The sequence below is a fragment of the Aricia agestis genome, chromosome 5 (genome assembly GCF_905147365.1).
Source record: "Aricia agestis chromosome 5, ilAriAges1.1, whole genome shotgun sequence".
NCBI lineage: Eukaryota > Metazoa > Arthropoda > Insecta > Lepidoptera > Lycaenidae > Aricia > Aricia agestis.
Genome location: NC_056410.1, coordinates 3,401,931 through 3,423,042, shown reverse-complemented (window position 1 = coordinate 3,423,042; position 21,112 = coordinate 3,401,931). Strand labels below are relative to the sequence as shown.

The 21,112-nt window shown below is 37.2% G+C and overlaps 1 protein-coding gene across 1 annotated transcript; it reads right to left on the bottom strand.

Annotated features, from left to right (window-relative positions):
* Positions 1-5,974: 5,974 nt before the first annotated feature.
* Positions 5,975-20,100, bottom strand: LOC121727047 (fatty acyl-CoA reductase 1-like). Its single transcript, XM_042114725.1, has 13 exons — positions 20,013-20,100; positions 19,461-19,591; positions 18,380-18,467; positions 18,075-18,147; positions 17,497-17,587; positions 17,158-17,306; positions 16,903-17,012; positions 14,610-14,693; positions 13,281-13,389; positions 8,721-8,898; positions 7,437-7,507; positions 6,618-6,875; positions 5,975-6,175 (listed from the first exon to the last, which is right to left on the bottom strand). The coding sequence occupies exons 1-13, from the start codon at positions 20,098-20,100 to the stop codon at positions 6,082-6,084; spliced, it is 1,524 nt and encodes a 507-aa protein (XP_041970659.1). The 3' UTR covers positions 5,975-6,081.
* Positions 20,101-21,112: the final 1,012 nt, after the last annotated feature.

The window sequence follows — 21,112 nt, the reverse complement described above, 5'->3', positions numbered from 1 at the left end:
CACATAGTGGTTACGAAGTTGTTTTTAGTAACTTAAACATATTATGTTACAAATAAGTGAAATTTCATACGAAGGTGTCCTGGACCCAGAGACACTGAACAGAACTCCTGAACCTTTAAAGATAAAAGTTTAGAAATTGCAGCATTGCTTAGATAACTGCAAGCATTTACCACAATTTCGCTTACAGTAACAAAATGTGAATTGTTAACATTCGTAGTGGTTATTTACGCATAAAACCTTATCTTGTAGATGACTAAGAAAAGTGAAATTATTATTTTTAACAAAAAATTAAAACCGACTTCCAAGGTTAAAACAATAATAATATGAACTAAAAAGTATTAAATAACTCTTACTCTTTAATATTGCCTTTTTCAGAATTCGTCTAAATCTCAACTATTTCTGTACACACTACTGTCTTCATTATTTTGAAGTCGGACCGTACCAGAATATCTGAAACTTGGGACTGGTACCGACTTCAAAGTAATGAAGACTGTAGTATGTACAGAAATAGTTGAGATTTAGACGAATTCTGAAAAAGGCACTATTAAAGAGTAAGAGTTATTTAATACTTTTTAGTTCATATTATCATTGTTTTAACCTTGGAAGTCGGTTTTAATTTTTTGTTATATGCAGCTACAAAATTACCGGAACTTTTTCTTTCGTGCTACAAGACATTTCATTTGAATTGTAAATCGTCCCGAAGTAAGTACGTGTAAAGTATAAGTGACCTAATGGTCACTTATACAGGTGTAACAATAATAAGTGATAATACTTTAGGGTGTGTACGTGTTCCTCGTAGAGAGTTCACTGTGAAAGTAGCAGCGCTGAAAGACCAAAATTGTGTCGCGCCGAGTCACGGCGAAGCGCGTGTCGGGCCACAAGCAGTATAGGGTTCCGTAGTACCACTAGTTTTTGATAATGTTTGTATGGTCAATGAATGTACATTTATAACGTGTTTTACACTACTAAAAACATCATCTCAGTTCCGTTCATAGGAATTTGAACGAAAAGTTCCTTTATACTTCGCCGAATACATTTTTTTAGTTGATCGACTATTACTATATAACTTTTGAAGTCTTCTTAGCCGTGACAGTTTTCCTTTTAAATTCAGCATAATTACTTCTCCCGTGATTTTTTTCACATTTCCAGGGAGGGGAATGGAGGGGAGGGAGAGGAGGGAGAGGAGGAGGGGAGGGGAGAAAATCTCTTTCGATGATTTAATTTGCTATATCTTATTTAGTAACATAAGTAGAGTAACATTGTATACTTATTGGCTATTCAAAACTAAGTGATAATACCTTAGAGAGTCCTCTATACATAATACAACATGACTGGTGACTGGTGAGACATGTTCAATACTCGAGGACAGGATATTTGGCTATTATATTACATGAAAAAACAAATAATATAAAAAAAATATTTATCTATCGACCACTGAGTAAATGTACCCAACGCATGGACAGCGCACGCCACCGCGCCGCGGCCGGCCGCATAGTAATTTACTTATGTCCATGATTCATTTATTTAAAGGGAAATTTGGTCAAAAATAAAGTACCTAATTTTGTTACATAATTATAATCAAAATCGAGTACCGATTACACTTCTTAAGTGTTAAACATGTCTCACCACTCACCAGTCATGCTGTATAGGGTTCAACTACACTGCAAATGTATCAGGGCTGAAAGAGTAGTTCTATTTTTTCGCCTTTGTATGAATAAATTCGTAACGCGAGGGTGCTTGTCCATACAAATCACAAAATATATTTAGCTCTTTCAGCGCTGCTAATTTTACAGTGAAGGACACTTACACACCTTAAAGTATTATCACTTACTTTTGTTACACCTTGTATAACGATGGCCTGTGTCAAGTAAATGGCGGGAAACAATATGTTTAACCCCTGACAAAAAAGAGGGGTGTTATCAGTTATTTGTTTTGTTAAGTTTAAGTTAAGTTTATGGTTGCCTGGAAGAGACTGCTTCCAGCAGTAAGGCCGCCATTTCAAACTTTTCTTTGTAACCTTTGTCAACTGATTTGTTTCTTTAATAGTTTGAATAAAGAGTTTTTTATTTATTATAAAGTCAAAAGTCTAGCCAAAGTCTAAGTAAAAGTTAGTGCAATCAAGGCCAAGTCGGTCAAGACGGTCGATTTACTGAAACTATCGATGGAGTTCAGGAGGATACAAAAGTTTTTCGTTGTTTCGTTTCGCTGTTCTAAGAAAGTCCATCATATTATGTGATGTGTAAACCGAGCATGCAAAGCAGTCCTTTGCGAGTTCTCTCACCGGTGGAATCGGTAGCCATCCCACCTGATGGGAGAGAGTGATCCCTGTGTATTGCGCACCTATTTGGGCACTTTAAACCCTCCATCGTATTTGGAAGATTTTGATGAGATCGGCGGCTAGTCGTTTGACTTGGAAAATATTAATTATAATTATTCATCACACACTCGCGGTAGCCGCCGCGTATGAACTGTCACCAGGTAGTATTTCCGGACCAATATAATACAACCTGCATACCTTCAAGAAGAGAGCGGATTCCCTCTTCTGATGTTGCGAGGGTCCATGATGGGCGATGGTAGTTGCTTTCCATCAGGCCCGTGACAGGCCCATGTGTGAGCCGTTTGCTCGTTTGCCCCCTTATTTCATAAAAAAACTGGGAGCTCATGTTAGATTTTAGTTTTCAGTGATCTTGATTTTCACGGGGATTCTGAATGCCGTAATATACAGTTTTTTTGCTGTAAGTCACAAAGTTGGCTCTAGGCGTCCCTCTTCCATTGCTCGAAGGTAAGGCATAGAGACATAGTAAAATAAAAGAACCGATTGATCATTGATGACACAAAATAGTTCAAGATTCAGACATTGACACGCACCAAAATACATTTGGGTAAATTAGAATTGATTATAAATGTACTAAACCAACGTCATACTTATATAAAATCAGGAGGAGGGGATAACAAACACGTCATGTATTTTGTGCCTCGTCATACTAGGCATGTAAAATGTGAATGTATTATACAATGTGTCCCAACACCGGTGTCCGATCCTTTAATTTTATGAAATAAGGCATTTTTTGTCGACAAAGTGGCTTCTATTTTTTTTTCTCTCTCTCATGGTTGGAAAATGTTAGCCATTTTATTTTTTACTCGGGCTCTTTTCCTAATTTGACCACTTTTTCATAAGTAAACGTCAGCGATAGCTAAATAAATAGACTACTATCATACAGACATTATGTTTTAATATTCGTGTAACAAAACATGGAAAAACAGTTACGGTTTTTTGTGTATTTTTTTGGTTATTGGGTTTTTGTATAAAATCTAGCATATTAAACTGGTTCATTTTTGGTGTTAAATGATAGAGGAGGTTTTTAGCTAAAATAAATTCCTCAACATCTTTGCTCTCAGTCAGATACAAAAATTGACAATAATACGCCTCTTGTATAACGCTAGTGGCGCGGCGTGTGGCAGATTCAGGCAATTGGCGGGCGTTTGAGTGCGATCAGCTTTACGGTTTACGGTATTCAGTTTAGGTGAAAATGTTAAAAAATGCTCTAAAAAATAAAAAATGGGTGGTACGAGGTACAAGGTACAAGGTTGTGTTGTGGGATGCAAAAATTCTCAATCTCGGAATCATAAATTAACTAATGGTTTTTTCGTTTCCGAATCGGAATTGGGAAATTAAAAAAAGAAATGAGTGGATAAAAGCTGTCAGAAGAATGTAATTATTATGATGATTTGATACCGGGAACGTATCCAAAATATATAAACTCCAAATGTTCTGTTTGTGTACTGTATGTTTTATTTTATTTTTTATCTAGATAATACCAAGCCGTGGCAGCCTAGTAAGAACACTCGAATCTGCAGTGCTCATTTTATTCAAGGCAAACAATCTAACGTGGAAAACAGCTCAGCGTTAACCAACAATAGTTTGTGCCTACGAACAATGAGTTTCTGAGTTTCTAAAATACTAGAGTAGCAATGTCTTACAAAAGATTCTCAGAAATGCGTAACCACTTTTTTGTTCAAAAGACAATGTCAAGTCATATATTCGTTATGTCATTATGTATGTGAGATATGCCTGCAGGCATCTTCGAAGTGGCAACGCGTTGCTACCGTAAACTTCCAATCTAGTTACGTTAGTAACATAGAATATCATTGCCTACGAATAATAATAAAACCGGCCAAGTGCGAGATGGACTCGCGCACGAAGTTTCCGTACCACAATAGACCAAAAATAGGCTGAAATTTGAGTTTTTTTGTATGGGAGACCCACTTAATTAATTTATTTAAATTTTATTGTAAATTATTAAAGTGCCAATAAAACTGAGTATTTCTTGCATATTTCAACTGCTTATATATTGCCGTTATTAATATCGATCAAAATATAGCAAAAAAATCACTTTTGTAGTAGGTATTTGTTGTTTTAGCGGCAATTGATATTTTATTTATTTTTATTTATTTATTTAAGTCACGCATCTTGGCACTTGGGCACTTGAAATATTCACGAAATACTCAGTTCTATTTGTACTTTAATATTTAATAATATAATTTAAATAAATTAAATAATTAAGGGGGGCTCCCATACAAAAAACACAATTATTTTCAGCCTATTTTTGCTCTATTGTGGTACGGAACCCTTCGTGCGCGAGTCCAACTCGCATTGATCGATTTTAACTTACTTGGTGATATTTAATATACTCTAAACCAGGGGTTCCCAAAGTGTGCGCCGCGGCGCCCTGGTGCGCGCGCCGTGGAAAGACAAGAGGGGCGCCGTAAATCCTCCATCATTATCCTAGACCACAGATATTATAAAATTAAATTAAAATATTAATTATGTAAAGCGGGTAGATGAATCAATATTTGTTCATTATTATTTACCTGCTTAACCTAACTATAATCATGAAATGTCTTTATTTATGTACCTTTTTGTAATAGCTAAAATAGCTAAAAAGGTAGAGGAGGCGCGCCGTGACAAATTAATTTGAGACGTGTAACTGCGCCGCAGGCTGAAAAAGATTGGGAACACCCGCTCTAAGCCTTAGCTGCGTTTCCACTGAAGCGGAGCGGAGCTTAGCGGTGCCCGACTTGACCAATCGTGCTATTCCAGCGGAATGACAGCGAAGATTTCGAGCATGGTGATTGGTCAATTCCGCACTGCTAAGCTCCGCTCCGCTTCACTGGAAACGCAGCCTTAACCATAACCTCAAGGGTTTTGAGGATGTAATGTAATAGAGGGGGTATGATATAAAAGAGACAAAAAAAGAAATCAAACAAGTATTTATTGATATTATTATACTTTTCAGAATTCATTATTATCTTTACAATATATTTGACGGTCACAACTCACAATATATTAAAAAAGTAGTAGTACTTAACGACAAAGATAGTACTCGACCAATTTCCAAAGTTTGCGGTCGCATTTAAAAATTTAAATACTCCAAAAATACTGAAACACACAGCAATTACTAGCAAGTGACCGCACACGAGATTGATGCGTGTGTGATTTAACGGCGCTGTTAATTGACTTCCTACGCACGCAGATTAGCTATGTCCACACTGTGCCTTTTTTTGTTCATCAAGGGCATGCGTTATAACTTATAAGCTATGTCCACACTTTCATCTTTAATTTTCGTCATCAACTTTCATATTGGCGTATTTAACAATTGAATGTGTCAAGGAACGCAACGCCAATATTGTCATTTTTGAAGTTTTCGCGGGCATGCCTCACGTTCGCTGTTGACTGCGCTATAACGCATGCCCAGAAAAAGGCACAGTGTGGACAAAGCTATTGCGCAGTCAACAGCGCAAGTGAGGCATGCCAGCGACGCATGCGCTCTGACCGTAGGTATCCAAAACTTTTGCTTTGTTCTTTTTTTTTTGGAATTTCTTATGACCAAATAAGCCGCACTTATTCCACCCAGTAAAATGTTCTCGTCGCACATGTTACAATAATCTGACAGACACTGCAACTGAACAAAAATGACAATGTTGGCGTTGAGCTGAAATTGAACTTCATCGACAGCATATAATATACGGTGCAGGTTAGTCGGTATGCACTATGAACAGGTAGAGCTAGCGCAGGTCCTGCTACATGGCATAGCTGGTCACAGCCCGCCTCAGTATCCACCACAGCGCGCACGCGTACAGCGTCAACGTAATCACGCGGTCGACTATCACCTCCCTGGGAAAATAACAATTTGTGTTTTAGTCTACGCTTTATTACTATTTTATGCTTGAGAAATGGCCAAGGCCGAACAGATCCCTACTAGGGCTTGTCTAGGCACATAGCGCATCGCGACCCGCTCGGGGGCTCTGTGCAATGGACATCGGCGTCCCCACACCGATGCCCCGAGCTCCCAGGCTATGGCGGAACGTTTCGGTCGTCATGGTTGACCCTACGTCGCGTATGTACCTACGTATGTACTCCTGAGTCCTGCGTTACCTATTCGCCAATAAAACATGATGAAGTAACTGGCAACGAAATAATTGGTGTGGAATCTAGTAGTTACGTCAGCTTCTTGATCATTTTTTTTTATCTTTAAGCACATATTACATATTATCCTATTACTAGATTAAACAAGATATTCTTCTCTAATTCTAATCTTATCAGTTACCATATTTACCATTTGTAAATGGTCCTCCATTTCTTTAAGGTTTTCTCGTCTTGATGTAGTAGATCTTTTCTTGCTCTCAACCCCCCATTCACCACATACTCAGTTGATTTTAGTCCATCTAATGTGAAGGAGAATTGCTTTCTATCTTGTGGATCCAGTTTTGTGAGTAATTCCATGAACTTGTCATTGTTGAAAATCAACGACTGCTTCATAAAGAATTCTAGTGCGAGATTCGCGCCGATCACTCTACGTTGCAGTCTTAACAACCTGGCGGGAGTTATAAGAAAATTAATACAAACGTCAAAACTACAACTTAAGAGTCTGGCTTCAAGCATTTCATGACTTTGGCTCAAAGCATCCAGGCAGGTCATTGACCCAGTGTAGGGCTAGCGATGATACAAACAAGTCAACACTATCATCTGCAAACTGAAAAAAAATTCACAGTATATGTAAAATCAATTATTCAGCTTGAGATAGTAATTACCTAGGTTCCTGTACAAAGATTCACTGCAGAATATTTACATACCAAAAATATGAACTATTACAATATTTACATACTAAATTGTATTCGTTCATATTTTTTGGCATTTTGGCAAATATTTACAATTTTTAGTGAATCTTTGTACAGGAATCGTTATATTAGTTATTACTATCTTAAGCTGAATAATAACTCAAATATGGTAAATATTCTTGTATGGAAAATGATCTTGGGAAATGACGTTTGTATGAGAAATGGGATGGCACCCGGACTCTTAAGCTTAAAAAAACTTAGGCGATCGTTTCCTTAATACATAGATTAAGATTAAAGTTGACTGTTTAACATATTACATGGGTTTCTTGCCAAGAACACGAAACACGACGTCCGCTGCAACAGCTGGCAACACATGAGACATCAGCACCTGAAACGTAAGCAAGATTAAGCTAAAATAAAGGTTTAAAATTTTTCTACAAGGAAAAAATCCAAAACTATTAAAGTTTAGTTTAGAAAACTGTCATAAAGTTAATATACCTAGCGGAATAGAGCCACAATCTCGAGCTGTCAAACGAAACCGAAATCGATTTCATCTGTGTGTAAAAATATGTGTACGTACATACTTACACAAGCATGATTGAACATGATTTCTATAAGATTAAATTATCAACGTGCGGCCCGTGTCGACTGGACGTCAAAAAAAGAGTGCTGCTGTCATGTATCACAGTCACGTCTCTTTCGACCACGTAGTGTTACTGACGTCTCTCTTGCTCAGGCCTTTGTTGCTCTTACGCGAGCGGGAGGCGCTCGACCCCCGTAGACGCAGCCGGCCAAGGCGACGTAGGGTCAACCATGACGATCGAAACGTTCCGCCATATCCTGGGAGCTCGGGGCATCGGTGTGGGGACGCCGATGTCCATTGCACGGAGCCCCCGAGCGGGTCGCGATGCGCTATGTGTTCCAGTGCATCGCGACGTAAACGCAGAGGAATGGCCTAGACAAGCCCTAGTAGGGTCTCTGTTCGGCCTGGGGGGCAACTAAACGCCCCCACACAGACGTGTCTGCCAACGAACAGGCAGACGCCCGCTGATAGAACTGCGGTGGCCCCACATTTCCCGTGGATCTGTCAGTAGCGGCACAGAAAGGAACACGGTCGGGTTTTTGTGGGAGCTGCGGCCACTACCATCCATCGGTCGCAGCGAGTCCTATATACCCCGGTTGTCCTCCTCAGCACTCCCGGGGATTCATAATGGCATTTCCCGACCCAAAAAAAAGGCCTTTGTTTCTCTATTCCACTAGGTATATTGGAAAATATTGATTCGCGAGCGTTACGTAAAAAGACACAGTCGTGTCTTATCCAAACCCGCAAATTTCAATATTCTCAAGGGAACCAAAATTCCAAAGGAAGGAACCAAATTATCATGTAAAATGTATAATAGTCCAAATGAGGGATCACGGATCTTTATGACTCACACAGAGGCTTCTGGATTAGTGTGAGCATTTAAAAAAATATTCGAACTACGAGAAATGGGCGAGTCCGATACGCACGTGGCTGTTAATTTCAAACTTTAACCAAAAAAAGGATTTCACCACACCTAGCATACCGCCATACAGAAACAAATAAATATTATTTTACTTACATACAATCGAAACAAGAGCAACGAGTTGAAAAAAACTACGTTCATAGGTCTGAACGTGTTCTCAAATGCGATTATCGGTGCCGCTTCGAGCCCAACATCTCTAATATACTCCATTGATATAAGGTGTTCAGCTCCCGCGCAGGCGTGGTACACCGGTATGTCATCGTGTGCCTGTAACCTGTATGGAAATATATTTTAATAGACTAAAAAACTAGGCCTTTACATGCGTTGTGGATGATTTATACAGTATTTTTGGACCGATCGACCTCTGTGGCTCAGTTGGTGGGCTGTTGGTAGCTCAAGCCGGGGGTCGCGGGTTCGAATCCTGCCGACGGAACAAAAAGTTTTCAAAGTTCCTGGGTCATGGATGTGTACTAAATATAATAAAAATCTTAAATATATGTATAGTATAAAAAGTATTAAATAAACAGTGTGTAACATACGATACGTCTGGGACCAACTATGTGCGGGTTTCCTCACGATGTTTTCCTTCACCGTATGAGCGTCCGTATTATGTACTGGAGATGGGCGAGGCCGCCAATTTTTGCTGATTTTGTAATTATTTTTCTCCGCCCTTTGTATTTTAAAAAGGATTGTGTTTATCGTATGTTCGAAAACTGCTTCTAACGCAGAAAACAAAGCACTCAAGCATGCATTAGAATTATTTCGGTTCAAACAATACTCTAAAAATATATTTACAATTAAACATAAAAAAAGGTAAGAAAATAGCTTAAAATATACAATCCGCCTTGGAAGAGGTGCATCTTAACTGTCGCTGTAGCAGTAAGTATGGCAGATTTGAAGATAAATCGGATATGTTATGAATCCTTATTTAAATGGCTATAACCTCATCTAATTCATATAGTATTTTAAGATAACTTTCTTTATAAACTTTTAAAATCAAATGAATCGTTAGAAACATCAATATTTTACCCCACTTTTTAAACGTCACCAATAAAACCCATTTATTATTACCGTTGGGTGTTAGGGAAGGTAAAAAGGTGGCAACGCTGAGTTTTTACGTATTCTATGGAAAATCTCGTAATATCCGTCATTTCTCGACAGTTCACATTTGAACCTCAGACGGGCTGTGTACACAGTTTTTTCAAAGGAAGTTTTTTTGTGACACAAATGTAAGTATTACTGTTTTACATAAAACTATCAATTCATCATGTAAGTAGTGAAAAGGGCCATGTTTAGGGCTATAATACAAACCACATTGTGTATTATTTACAGAGATAAGATGATTTTCTCAACGCTACCGTAGCGTTGAGTAGGTAATTCGCTACCATTTTGGTGCTCCAACGTCACCAGCAGCTTAGATATTCGCCAATTCCTCAACGCTACCAAATAAAGGTGAGTATCCAATGGTTTTTCACTTTTTGTTATGCAATAATAACTAGAGGTAAAGTACTTAACTACATAAACTAGAGGTCGCCTAGTGGTCGACCTTAAATAATAATTTAAATTAATGGTTTGGACGCTATTAAGATTCCATTGTAAAAATATTGATATTTAGAATCATGGATTTCATTTGAAATTAATAAAGGGAATTAACAAGACGACAGTTACTTTGTTCAGAACTATGAATAAAATGAATAAATACTTAGGTATGGAAGCTTTAGAAGAAAAAACCGGCCAAGTGCGTGTCGTGTCACGCGCAATATAGGGTTCCGTAGTACCGCTAGTTTTTGATAATTTTTGTATGGTCAATGAATGTACATTTGTAACGTGTTTCACACTACTACCAACATCATCTCAGTTACGTTCAAAGGAATTTGAACTAAAAGTTCCCCTATACTTCGCCGAATACTTTTTTTTAGTTGATCGACTATAACTCAAAAACTTATGAAGTCTTCTTAGTCGTGATAATTTTGCTTTTAAATTCAGCATATTTCCTACTCTCGTGAATTTTTTCACATTTCCAGAAGCAACCGTTTAGCTGGTAGAAGAGGGGGACACTGGACTCTAACGATTTTTTCCACTTTAAAACGTAATATTTCACAAACGGATCCCTAAATCGGAAAATGATCTGTGAATACTCATAATATTTTAAAACAACCTATCCAACGACACCCCACACGATGGGCTGGACGCGAAAAATAATTTTCATCCCCACTTGATGTGTATGGAAGGTACCATAAAAAAATATATTTTTAAGATTTCATGTACCATTTTGTTGCCATCATTAATATGTGCCAAATTACAGCTTTGTAGGTCCTATAGTCTCGGAGCAAAACCGCGGACAGACAGACAGACAGACAGACAGACAGACAGACGGATGGACAGACCGAAACTATAAGTTCCTTGTTGACTACGGAACCCTAAACGGAAGAGTAAATACACTGTGGATGATGACTTTATACCTACTTGTTGTTCAAATGCAATTAATTAATGGTGATATTACTGCGGCAAAAGCTTTACGGCGGTTCCCAATATTTGATCTATCTCTGGTTTTGCCCTACTAGAGATAGGAATAGCTCACAATTGACATAAAATATATGTCTCTAATGTCTAATGTAAGCTGTTCCTATCTCTAGTAGGGCAAAACCAGAGATAGATCAAATATTGGGAACGGCCGTTAGATGAACTCAGATAGAGGTTTTGAGGTCATCATGTATCACTGTGTATGTCACATCAGTATGTCACTGTGGCGTTTCTGAATTCACTTGTTTTCTGTTTTGTTCAATGTGTTTAAAAATTTCTACTCTAACTTTGGACAATAAAAACATAATAAGTATATAGTCTGTCAAGAAAGTCATGACAGGCGGGAAAATTTTCTAAGGTAATCACGCTTATAAGGTGTATTTTTTTCTTTGTATTTTCACAGAGAACGCTTATTACATTTTAAATATTGACCCTTGCACATTTTTATCTCGAATTAATAAAGTTCTCATATTTATTATTTCCTTTAAAAAAATCCTGCCTGTCATGACTTTGACAGACTATAAACAATAATATATAAACTTTTTTAATGTAACATTATGACATTTGACATAGAATTGACAGAATGCATTTTTTGTGCGACGGGATAGCGATGGACGTTGCCATGATGCCATACTTATTTAGTCACTTCAATAAAATAATATGGGCGAAATCGAAAATACTTTATATGGCAAAACAACGTTTGCTGGGGCAGCTAGTTTAATATAAATATTAAAAATAATATAGTATTGTATTGTACGAACACCTTAACAATTATTCGTCACTTTAAACGCTACTGTGACGCTACGCTACGCTTTTTTCTTCTGCGTCATATCATCAAAAATTGGCGGCCTCACCCAGATCAGAAAATATCTCATTGGTACACGCCTCCACCCGGGTTCGAACCTGCACCCTCTACGAGTGCGAACCAAAGGAACGGAAATCCGCTGCGCCCCCGACACAGTGTGCGATACGCGCATCCGCTTCCATACAAATTGTATGGAGGCGGAGTTTTGCGATGAGCCCCGGCACGCTGAGCCCCGGCACGGCCCGTCTCAGTGTGCTCACTCCTAAAGGCACGGAAGCTCTAATAGACTAACTGATCCGGAAAATGTTGTTTTGCCTTTTGGTGATAATAATATTATGCTTGAGCCCCCTGTTGTGCTTTCGGATGATACACAGTACTGTGTATAGTGTACACGCTTCGCGCCTTTCTCAGAAAATTATTTCGAGTATAAAAATAAAAGTTAACCGATTCTCAGGCCCATAGGATAGGCACTCGAAATTTCACAACAATCGGGCCAGTCGTTTCGAAGAAGATTGGCAACAAGAATTTTATACCTAATTTAAACCAATTTAAACAATTACTAATGTCAACATTTTTTTGTACTCAACTCTCAACAACAACAACTCAGCCCTTGTGTAATAATTTGTCGAATCTGAGTCAAACTACACATTGTGAATCACGGTTCCATTATAGTTGGGGAGGGGAAGAGGGGATTTCGGGAGTAGCTCGAGCGTGTCAGATTAAGCTTGCATAGACTTCCAACATGTGTCTAGTTATCATGGTATAGAAATCAGATTTCTCACGTGGTGGGTCAAAAAAAACATTTTTTTTTTGTATTGAAATGTCGTCGGATTTGTCAGATTAAGATAGGGGATGTTAAGTATACCCCAAAGAAGCTTCCATATAAAGCACTGACGATTCAAAGGTTATTTAAGCCTGTAGGGACATTTAAAATATAAAAAAAATAAAGCTTCATATTTTCTTAACTAAGCTTCGCAGATATTTTATTTTGCTCTAAACTAAATGATTTAGTCCATGTTGTCTAAATTATATTTATAATTTACCTAAATAAGCAATTTTCTGAATATATTATTTTCTTTTTCAAAACTTTAAAATGGCTGCAGCTTCTGAACCCACCGCTTAAATAAAAAAACGCTCTTATTATATTTTTATCAGCTTTACCTAATGTACAAAGCCTACTAGGTCTACATGACGCTCGAGTGACTACAAAAATAGCACCCTCTTCTCCTCTACTATTAGCCCCGTTTGAGTCGTATTAAAACTCTGACAAGCTTTATAGCAGATCATAACAAAGTATTGATAAACAAAATAATGATTGTCTATCTTACGGTTTGGTTCCTCTCAGCCACGAGGCCATCAAAATGCCTTTTATGGCTACGTCACCGGGTACATAATCTTGAGAAGATTTTGGATCTCCGTATACTGATCTAAGGACGCCTGAAACCACAAAATTTTCAAAAGTTTAGGTGCTATGCTTACTACTACGAATAATAAAAACTAAGGAAAAGTAACTCCGTCAAAAAACATGCTCCACAATACTTGTCAAAAAAGTGTACCTTAGGTACACTTTTCAATACATTTGCAATATTTAGGTGACCTTGAGCGGTACTAGGCTGAAGTTACATGACAGATCAAAAGGAACCAAATTTAAAACGGTAATAGTATGGGAGTTACGATTCCTTAGTTTTTATTATTCGTAGGCTTACTATAATCCTTCGAGCCCCATAAGGACACCGGTGACCGCAACAACAATAGAATACAATAGCATTTCCAAGAATTCCCGATATTCCACTGAAGCCTGAAATAAATAACATTTCAGGCTTTTTTTTTAATTAAACTTTTTGTACACATCAAGGTACAGAGGCGGGCCCTTTGGGTGATGTAGAGACGAGATGAAATATGCAAAGTACAATGTATAATTTTATCAACATTAATAAATACATACTATAATAATTACTATTACATTGTGGTAACATTTCTTCGGGTGTAAAACTGCTGAGGTTCAGGCACTCACAATATGGCTTCCCTCACGGATTTCATCTCGCTAACACATGTCCCTCTCGAAATCTCCCCTCTCAGTTTTTATCTCACACTGTGTTTAATTTTCCCTCCCAATTTTTGTCTCTTTTGTAATATGTATTCCCCTCTCAATTTTTGTCTTTTTCGTATGTGTTATGTTTTCTCTCTATCTTTGTATATTATATTGTCTCACTCTCGCTAATCAAATGTTGTATATATAGCCGTAAGTTTTGTAAATAAATCACTCACTTCTGATCCTACAGTCGAGTATCATTTATCTCCTGTACCAAACTCTTACAACATACTATACGGATACTATAATTCAAATAAACTAATAAATAAATAATATATATTTATATACACAATAAATATCATATTTTATATAAAATATACTAATAATATATTAATTAAAAGCAACTTCATATATTCTGTTCTTAATCTGCCTGAGACTTAAACAATAATAATTCACGAACTCTGCTCTTGAATACCTTTTTTGACTTAGCCAATCTCATTCAGGCTTATATACCTATAAATTCTTGAATTCATATGAATTCAATAAATAATAGGCATAAAACTCGTCAATGGCAAAAAAATACTTTTACTATATAATACTTATATATGCGATAAAGTTACAGTACCTTGTGCTCCAGCTACACATATGCCCATAGGACCATTGAAGTTGTCCACCCAACCTGGGGCAGGCTCCTCGAGACAACCCGTCACTGTAAAAACGTTTTTGGTAGAAGAACGATTAAATGTAATGATGATTGATTTTATTTTCAAGATATATCGCCTAACGGCCTATCCTTTATAAGTCTGGTCTTCTTAAGGTGACGCCGCGTTAAAGTAAAAAACCGTGTTGGATATGTTTTAGATTGCTTGTTTTTGAAAACTGCAATGGAACTGCAAAAAATGGAAAAGGCGTAGCGACAAAATGGTTTTTGTCGCGTAATTTAAAAACCATAAATACATTTCATATAAGCTATGGGCAAATTAAAGTGTATGCTTGAACCAATCTATGTACAAATTTCGGAAGCTTAAATCACTCTCTGTTGGCAAAATAGGAATCCTTTTTTTACAGAGGTCTGTTTGATTGATTATTCTGTGTTATAAAAAATGATCAATCGTGTTATGCTGTGGGTAATTCAAAGACAAAGACATGAAGAATACTGACTGTAGTGTATATGCAGTATATCTACATAGTAGATACTTAACATTGTCTCATAAACACTTCATGTGGATAGACGTGTGCTCCGCAGTGGTACTGGGTGTGTTAGTGAGCCAGTGTCCCTAGGATTCTACACTGACAATGAACTTTAATTTCTTAGCTTTAGTCATTGCTAAGAAAAATCGATATCGCTACAGCCAAATTATCAAGGCGTCACCTTAAAAATAATACTACACTAAGATTTTAGCCAGTGCTTATTTATTGGCTAGCAAATAATATTATTAATATAAAAAGTGAAAAAAAAATTTACTCTCTTAAGATAATATGTATCGGGAATAAAATCAATATTATGTAATTTACAGCTGTAAAAAATGACGTAATTTATGTTTGTCATGATCAAGGCTATCAAATACTATCAATGAAAGACGGACGTATGTACAGGCAGAGTGAAACTATTTTTTTATGTGATTTTCAGTTTTTAGTTTTCGAAAATAACAATTTTTAACCCCCGACAAAAAGAGAGGTGTTATAAGTTTGACGTGTCTGTCTGTCTGTCTCTCTGTCTGTCTGTCTGTCTGTCTGTTTGTCTGTGTGAGTATCTGTCCGTGGCATCGTAGCATCCAAACGGATGGACCGATTTCGATCTAGTTTTTTTTTGTTTGAATGCTGACATGATCGAGAGTGTTCTTAGCTATAATAATTCATCATCATCAGCCTGTTCAGTGCTGGACAATCAGGGTTTATCTGGTTCGTTCGAGACATTTGTTAATATACAATATACGTATACACATATTAATGGAAAGCTGACCTGGTGCTGCAGCATCACCTGGTAATCAATAGGATATCCAACTCCTCACCAACTTAGAGCAGAGGTTTCGTGTTTGGGCTCATTTTAATTGCGACAACCAGTAAGAAATAGATAAACAGTAAATATTTACATGCTGCTGCTGCAGCATCACCTGGATTCTATAGGAACCGAGCTTGGTATGAACCCAAAGTGGAGGTTTCATGTTTGGGCTCATTTTAACGGCCTCATCGAAAAGGACATTGATAGATGGTTATCATGAGAATATGATCATGTTGATAGAAATTATTCTGCACTATAACCAACACAAGTTTAAAAAGGTTGAAATAAAATAAAATTAAGAAATTTAAAAAAACCCCCGCCAAACAACTTTAAAATGTAATGAAATAATATTTACTGCCTTTAAGTTCAAATAATTCCTAACTTGGGTAAAATAATATTTTAGTCCATAATTGTTGTCACGGTGTGTCGGAGGACCGCTAATATAGATGTTTGATTTGAGATTTCACATCACATTATAGGTTCACAGCGAACCGAATGTAGATAATCGGTGACTTGGCGGTTGTAGGTTGTAGTTTACTTGGCGGTCCCCCGACACACCGTGACAATAATTATGGACTAAAATATTACTTTACACGAGTTAGGAATTATTTAAACTTAAAGGCAGTAAATATTATTTCATTACATTTTAAAGTTGTTTGGCGGGGTTTTTTTTTTTAAATTTCTTAATTTAATTTTATTTCAAACTTTTTTTTAAATAAATTTTATAAAATAACAATTTTCTCTGTAATACTTTACAATACAACTGTAGTGAGAATTCTTACCTGCGCGGGACGGCCTGACTACGATGATGGGCAGCTCGCCCCTGTGCTCGTTGACTGCCTGCTCCGCCAGGTGCTTCGTGAACACGTACGTGTTGGGGTACTCGCCCAGTAGCCAGTAAAGTACAATATCTTACCTACGGACGGCCTGACTATGATGATGGGCAGCTCGCCCCTGTGCTCGCTGACCGCCTGCTCCGCCAGGTGCTTCGTGAACACGTACGTGTTGGGGTACTCGCCCAGTAGTCTATAAAATAAAATTTTATTTGTTTGAACTATATAAAGTTGAAGTTTATTATTGACAAGCGAAAAAAATCGAGCTTAGTAGTTCTTCACGAATTGGAAAAAAGATTTTTGTTACGACATAATATATTTACTAAAAAAAAACTCACTTTGGAGTTAAAGTGTTAATAGTATGAAAGTCTCCATTATCACAAATCTCTCTGATGGTCCTCCAGTCAGCCCGCGGCGGGTAAATCTTCTCCTCTATGGCTGCACCAAGCTTTATGTTGCAGAACGAGGTCGATATGTGAACGTAGCACTGAAAAATATATTACAATAATAACTTTAAAAATGTCTTTAATGTAGGTACATTTTTATGAACATACTTGTATCTACTGTATAATGATTTGATTTCAACAATAGAGTTCTACATATTTATAAGATGTATGTATATGATGTACAAACCCTTGTTGATTTTGCATTTATTTCTTGTTATAAAAAATAATTACCTTCAAGTTGGACATTTTCTTTGCTAATTCTAGCAGTTGTAACGTTGCCACTACGTTCACATCAAACGCATATTTAAGTGAGTCGTCAAATCTAAAACAACAACAGTGCAATGTTAGAAGATTATGATAAGCAATAATAAATTATTTTAAGTTCATTCGTACTATCCATACTTACTAATATTATAAATGCGAAAGTGTGTCTGTCTGTCTCTCTGTATGCTAGAATTTGGTATAGCGATACTTTGAATCCCGGGGAAGGACATGGGATACTATTATCCCGGAAACATGTACGATTCCCGCGCGATACACTAATTTTGTTAAAACCGAGTTGAGGGCGTTATCTAGTACTATTATAATAATAATATACCGGCGATAGTTAATTTTCAATCGTCTCAAAGTCTCATTTGGCTCTTACTTCTATAATCTGTGGCTCTAAGTCGTATTAAAAATACAAAGCAAATCAAAAGTCCCATTTCCAGCGTACTGTAGACAACAACTGTTTCATATCAACTGAAGAAGAATTTGACGGTTTTCGAGAAATATTCTTTTGCATGTCTGAAGACATCGTAAGAACTAACCTGACACTAGCAGCGCTGTGTATCAGTATGTCTGTTGTTGTTGTGACCAGCACACGATCTTCCTCCGATAAACCTAACGAAAAAGAATTAAAAAATCTCTCTCAGTACAAATAGGGCCAAAACAGTTTAGTTCTTATTATTATGTAATTAGATCAATACTTTAATAATGACATTTAGGGCCTGTTTCACCACTTTCTGATTCACAACTTTTACTTGATCTGTCGAGTTGATTGGTGGATAGTCTATTCGGTACTTTATCAGAAAGTTGGTGAAACAGGCCCTTAGTAGAATATATAAGATTGTACCTAAGTTAGGATCCAACAGGTTACCGGATACCGCTTTCACTTTGCTCTGAAACAGGCCACTTCGTTCCCGCCGTAGTCGCTCGAAACACTGTATTCATTAATCAAACACAAAAAATATATTTTGAGATAATACCGGCTCGACCGGAGAAATACCACGTTCTCACAGAAAACCGGCGTGAAACAGCGCTTGCGCTGTGTTTCGCCGAGTGAGTGAGTTTAGCGGAGGCCCAATCACCTACCCTATTCCTTTCCCTACCCTCCCCTATTCTCTTCCCTTCCCTACCCTCCCCTATTACCCTATTCCCTCTTAAAAGGCCGGCAACGCACTTGCAGCTCTTCTGATGCTGCGAGTGTCCATGGGCGGCGGAAGTTGCTTTCCATCAGGTGACCCGTTTGCTCGTTTGCCCCCTTATTTCATTAAAAAAAAATACCACCAAATCCAATCAATTTACAGAAGGCTTGACAAAGTACAGATAAACGGGAACTGGGGGGTTAGTGCGAGTTTTATTCGATCCGACGCATCGAGCACGTTTACGCGAATTTATATGGGATCAAAGCAGTATCCACGTTAGCCAGTAGATGGCGCTGCTTTGATTCCATATGAATTCGCGTTAACGTGCTCGATGCGTATGATCGAATAAAACTCGCACTAACCACTCAGGTGTTGGTGGAATTAGACGTGCTACCGTACCCGGAGACATTAATTAATGATCATAATAAAAAATCAATTTAATGAAGAGTTTGACAGATAATGTATGCCCCATACATACCGTATATCCCACAACCGGTATACATTTTGTGGTAACAAAATCTTCACATAATTACAGCTGAGCAATTAAAATTTGTCTCTAAATCGATTTTTACTTTAACGCGGCGTCACCTTAAGTGTCGTTTCACTTTTGCTATTCTGTATATAGATACGATACCTAGATGACCCAATAACATTATCAGCCACAAGCATTAACTCAGCATTTTTTATTTCGTATTACTGAATCTCCCTAGACCTCTGTGGTCCTTGTGGGTTTGGTTTAGTGGTGCTAGTTGATCCGCATAAACTTAGATAATCTAAATTATTACTTACCGAATTTTTGTAAATTTCTGCTAATCTCTTCTCTGGACAAACTTCTTTTTTGTGTCTTATAACGAGATAAATTCGCTTTACATCTGGACACGAGTAAAGCAGTTTCTCTACTAATAGTTTTCCCACGAAACCTGAAATTATAAAATGGTGACACTCCGTCATTACTCCTTACAATGATATCTTTATGTTTCCTATTATATTTTACTCATCGTCGTTGCGCTTGCCAAATCCTCTATGTGTATTTAGTCACAGTGTATTTAGTTTCAGGGGTAAACTATTTTATTTAATGATTGGTGGACTTATCAACAAATTGAAAATGCAGAATGGTGGCAAATCTGATTATGTCTGAACTGAGACTTTTTAATTTATTGATGTCGATCAATCATTCAATAAAATAGTTTATTGTCTACCGTAGTGTATACCCCTGAAAATTTGACTAAAATACACATTATAAAGGTTTTAGCAAGCGCTATGACGTCATTTTAATTTTTTCAAGGCACTCACTTTAACTAACTTTAGCAGTTCGGTAACCAATAATATTATCATCTTTACCTGTACCGCCGGTAATCAGAACAGTCTTCCCCTTGTAGAACTCCGGAATCGTTGGCATCTCGCTGAATACGTCACCGGACACCGTCATTTTGCTAAAAAGTAGAAAAACCTACATTTTCTTCGTTTCACTTACGTAGAATATGTTGTAAATATTTTTAATTTTCAGAAACCTTATAAACTTTATTTTTTTACATTATCAATTTTTTTATTTATTTACTTACATGCACTAAAAAAATGTATTAAGTATCTACAAGACTGTAACTAAAAGCACACCCAGGTCGTCGCACTGCGGGTCGTTATGTCTCAATAAATAATTATTGGTTCATTCTGCGCAAAACTGCTGTGACCTATCAACCCTCAAACATACATTATTAATTCTAGTTGGTAAAAATTACCCGACCTTTTTAACAAATAAGGGGTTTTTGTCTGATCAACGATAACTTAACTGTTTCAAAACTAATTTCAGAGACGACCTCTGTGGCTCAGTTGGTGGGCTGTTGGTAGCTCAAGCCGGGGGTCGCGGGTTCGAATCCCGCCGACGGAACAAAAAGTTTTTCAAAAAAAGTTCCTGGGTCTTGGATGTGTATTAAATATATAGTATAAAAGTATTAAATATATTTCCGTTGTCTGGTACCTGTAACACAAGTCCTTCAGGTACTTAGCACGGGGCCAGACTGACGTGGTGTGAAGCGGCCATAGATATTATTATTATTATTTCAAATCTCTTTTGTAACAGTGTTTTAGTTGCTGACACAAATTAATAGTTAAGTATATACGATTTTAGCTATTTTAGAGTTTCGTACCCAAAGGGTAAAAACAGGACCCTATTACTGGGACTTCGATGTCTGTCCGTCTGTCTGTCTGTCACCAGGCTGTATCTCAAGAACCGCTACATCTAGAATTCTGAAATGTTCACAGATTGTGTATATCTATTGCTGCTATAACAACAAATAATAAAAATTAAAAACTAAATAAAAATAATATTTAAGCGCTACGGAACCCTTCGTGCGCTAGTCCGACTCGCACTTGCCTGATTTTTTTTTATTTGCCTAAAATTGAACCTGTTATAATTTGTCAGGGTGAGCGAAGCGACAACCTGT